General features: G+C 53.0%; 1 protein-coding gene across 1 annotated transcript; it reads right to left on the bottom strand.

Annotated features, from left to right (window-relative positions):
* Window positions 1–2,087: 2,087 nt before the first annotated feature.
* On the bottom strand, window positions 2,088–3,841 carry CMKLR1 (chemerin chemokine-like receptor 1). Its single transcript, XM_074159736.1, has 2 exons — window positions 3,623–3,841; window positions 2,088–3,187 (listed from the first exon to the last, which is right to left on the bottom strand). The coding sequence occupies exon 2, from the start codon at window positions 3,171–3,173 to the stop codon at window positions 2,088–2,090; it is 1,086 nt and encodes a 361-aa protein (XP_074015837.1). The 5' UTR covers window positions 3,174–3,187; window positions 3,623–3,841.
* Window positions 3,842–4,232: the final 391 nt, after the last annotated feature.

Raw genomic sequence — 4,232 nt, 5'->3', positions numbered from 1 at the left:
TGGGCTCAGGCTGGATGGCCTTTATTTTTCAGGATAAATCCCCCACCCCCGACGCACCCCACTTTTAGGAGACTGGGTCTGCAGAATCCCCTGCAAGACTGGTGAGGACGACCACCTCCCTGCCCAGGTGTGGGGGACAAACACGCCCCAGCACACACCATCCGCCACCGAAACTGCAGCCAAACACACCGGATCCATCGGCAGCCCCATCCCAGGGGCGATGCAGGCAGTGCTGGGGGTTGGCAGGGGTGGGCAGGGATGCTGCCAGCAGGGATGCTGCAACATCCCTCTACACCCGTGTGGTGGGACAGGAGCGCCCCGGCAGCTTCATGGGGTGCAGGAGCTCCTCTCTCACCCCATCATACCCATGCTAACGAGGTTATGCAGATCAAGGTAGACCAGCGAGGCAGTGCTGGGGGTGGAGGGGACGTCTCATAGTCTGTCTGAAACCCAGCTCCCGCCGCAGCATCCGCTATTATCCACGGCGTTCCTCCAGCTCAGGGCTGCAGCTCAATTACCGGGGCTTTGTGATTCGGTTTATACCTGTGGCTGGCAGGATCTCCTGCTGGTGGGAGCCTGTAAATAGCTCCGTACCTTTTCCTAGGAGCTGCCTCTTCACTTTTTTTCCCCTCCTATTGTTTTTTAAAAAAAGCTATAAATAAATATTTCTTCCTTTGTGCGAGCAGACTCTCAATTGCCAGTGTGTCAGCCCCTGCACAAAGCTCCCCTGGACATCGCATGGTCTGGGATCCCCAGGGACCCCCTGAAATGCCCCTGGTGCCACTGGGGACTGCCCAAACCCAGCTCCAGGTGTCGGCTCTGCTCCGGCACCCGGTGCAGGTGGAGGACTCGGTCGTTCCTCACTTTCCTGGGAGTGAGAGGCTGTGGGTGACACAGACAAACCAACACATAAATAAGCGTGACACCGGTGTCATAGTCAAGAAGCCCAAATGGTGAAGGATCTCCCAGATTAACTGTGCATGAAATTGGATAGAGATGGTGGCTTGCCCCATCCTTCACCTCAGAGATTTGTGTGCGGCAGCAGAGTGTCCCACTGGTGATGGGCTTGCTGCCTGGTCAGGAAGAGGCAAAATCTTCCCTTAGGACCGACTGATCACACCAGGGAGCAGACAGCAATGGAGCCAGTCCCCGGGTCCACCTGGATGCCACAGCAGGTCCTCCACAAGGACTGTACCCTCCAGCCCATGGACCTGCTCCCTGGTGCCACCCGGGTACTTTGCAAGGACCCTCCCGTACTCACGGTCCCAAGTATCAAACTGCTCTGCAATATGTACCATGTGGAACGTGCCCATCAAAGTGGGGTTTGTTCAAAAAAGACTTCAAATGAATCTTTCCCTCTTTTTTTTCTCCTGGTGTTTCATGTCGGTGACCCTGTGCACAAGCCCCATCCCCGCCCTGGCAGGTGGCCCTGGGTCTGGATCACTTAGAAGACAAGCAAGATTTCCCGGTTCATCGAGGTTGGGTTATTCAAACCCCTCTTCTGAAGACACTTCCCAGGGCCTCTCTGGGTACAAAGTGCTCACAACACAGTCAAAAACATATTGTGCTAGTACCAATATACTTTAGGACTTTAACATAAGTAGCTATATGCATACATAGGACATAGGAAGAGTGTCACCAGTTTTGACGTAGCAGGTATTGTCCATGATGGGTGCCCATCCAGCCACCCATCTCAGGCAGTGGAGGTGCCTTCCCAGACACGTCCTCTGTCCAGTCTCTCCATAACGATGTCTCTGGAAACAGCTGGAATGCCCTTGGCCAGGCCAGGCAATGCCTAGATTAGACAAGAACGCCCTGAAACGTTTTCTTAAATAGTTTGGTGCAACCATCTTTGAAATTGCAAAGACAAATTAAGGGTGGTTGTATCTTCTTCATGGGCACAGAGTGGTGGTCTGCAACGCCTGCCAGCCCCCAGGCAGCAAGAGCAGTCAAAGAATACACTATAGGATAGGGTTGGACCATGCTCATCCCCCACCAGGGGCCACTGCAAGGGTGGCCACCATCATAGTGGTGGGCACGGGCAACACCACAGGACTATGGCCCTCCTGCAGGCATCCAGCTTGAGTTTAGAGGACTGTCGTCTCCTTCTCAGTCATTGAAGACATCTTGGAGAAGCTCCTGTGAACAATGCTGGAGTGGCCCGTCTCCTCACTGAGGGCATTCACCAGTCTGGAAAGGATAGTGACCTTAAACTTCTTAAAGTCCTGGCCCATGAAGACGTAGAGGACGGGGTTCATGCAGCTGTTGGAGGCAGCGAGTGCCGTGGTTATGGGGATGCTGATCTCAAACACAGAGCGTGGAATCATGTCGGGTATTGTTTCCAGGAGGTTCAGAAGGTGGTAGGGACTCCAGCAAAGGAAAAAGGTGACTATAATGCTGACGATGATCTTGAAGGGCTTTTTGGACTTGGCAAGGCGGTTTCGACGCAAGTTGAAGACAATTGCAACATAGCAGAAAGTGATGATGGTTATAGGAAGGATGTACCCAGCAAGGAACCTGGTGATATTCACTGTTCGGTGCCTCATTAGTGCCAGGGCTTGGTAAGACTTATTCCTAGAGAGGGAAAAGTTGCTAAAACAAATCACAGAGTTGCGGGTTTGTGCCGTGTCTCGGAAGACAAGAGATGGGCAGCTCATAATGATGCCGATGGTCCAGATAATCAAGCAAACTAAATACGCCAGATTGGTTGACCGATGGTTTTGAGACCAGACAGGAAAAACCACTGACACGTAGCGATCAAAGCTGATGGTGGTGAGCAGAAGGACACTGGTGTACATGTTGAGGATGAGGAGGAAGGAGTTCAACTTGCACATGACTGTCCCAAATATCCAGTTGTACCTCATGGCCGTGTAAGCAATGTTTATGGGCAGAAAGATGTTGAAGAGGAAGTCGGCGACAGCCAGGTTGAGGAACCAAATGGCATTGACCGACTTCTTCATCTTCAGAGTTATGATTGCGATGACGAGGCCATTCCCCAAGATGCCCAACACACAGGACACACTGTAGATGACGACAGAGAGGATCCTCGCAACGTCCTTCGGGTCATGGGATGGGTCTGTCCACACACTGCTGGTCTCCTCATAGGCATAATCTGGGTAGTCACTGTAGTTATCGACATCATCCAAGTAGTTGGACAAATTGGAAAGCGCCATTATCTGTAAACAAACTACAACCTGGTCAGTGCCGGGCTCTCCAGCTGGTGGTGTTTCTCTGCGTGTTTCTGCTGAGCAAACACATGGTGTTAATTACAGCAAGCACAGCCTGGGGGAGGGACATCAGTCCCCCAATGTGCATGGGCCAAAGGGGCCGTGGAGAGAGGGCATGAAGCTCACAGGTATGGGGGATGCCGCTGTACCTGGAGGTCACCAGCTCCTCACTGGGTCACCAGCTCCTCACTGGGTTTCCAGCCCCCAACCAAGAGACATCAGCTCCCTGAGCCACAGGACGTGATTCAGTCCCTTGTCTCCACCAGGATGTGGCTGTAGCCTCATCCTGCAAAGAACCTCTATTACCCGCCTACTTCCAGGGGAAAAAGTAGGATGATGCTTATTAACAGCTCATTAACAGCTTTGAGACCTTCCAATCTGCAAAATATTATGGCTCTTCCTTTTTTTTCCCCCCAAGCACCCAGAAAATTGGACTGAAAACCCATCATGCAGAGGACCACGTGCCCCACTGATGCCAGGCCTGGTGAAACCGGCGTTACACCCTCTCGCCTCTCCTCTCCGACGCGGTGCCGTGCTCTCGGTGCGGCCGGACACCCGGTGGGATGGTGGGGGAGAGGCGGTTGTTCAGCGTCCCAGGGCACAAAGGCAGCTCCCTCTGCTCAGATCTAGGGACCGAGCTGTAATATTAAAGCCAAGATCAAACAAAGGCGGTTCACCCTCGGATGTGGGGTGAAGGGAGGAAACAGAGACTCAGCCGCCGTGATTTAACCCTGTGCAGCCTCCCCAGCAGGCTGGTGTTGTCCCATGCCTCGGGGGGCTGTGCTGGTCTGGGGACCTTCCCGCCACTCAGCTGGAAAAGCTGGGGTCCTGTAGTGATCCCAGCAGCTTCTGGGACAAGCCAGTAAGAAATCCTGTACCATACACTCGGTACAAGCATCCGACACAAGGCAGCATCCGTAGGTAAATTCAAGGAACCCTGCAATCAAGTCCACGGCAACGTTACTATAAATAATTAAAACCATAAATATGCGTGAGGTGTCTGGA

The sequence above is a fragment of the Numenius arquata genome, chromosome 16, assembly GCF_964106895.1.
Source record: "Numenius arquata chromosome 16, bNumArq3.hap1.1, whole genome shotgun sequence".
NCBI lineage: Eukaryota > Metazoa > Chordata > Aves > Charadriiformes > Scolopacidae > Numenius > Numenius arquata.
This window is presented reverse-complemented; position numbering and strand designations above follow the sequence as displayed.

Coding starts and splice junctions, on each gene's coding strand:
- CMKLR1 (XM_074159736.1), bottom strand. CDS start 3,173: ATGGCGCTTTCCAATTTGTCCAACTACTTGGATGATGTCGATAACTAC.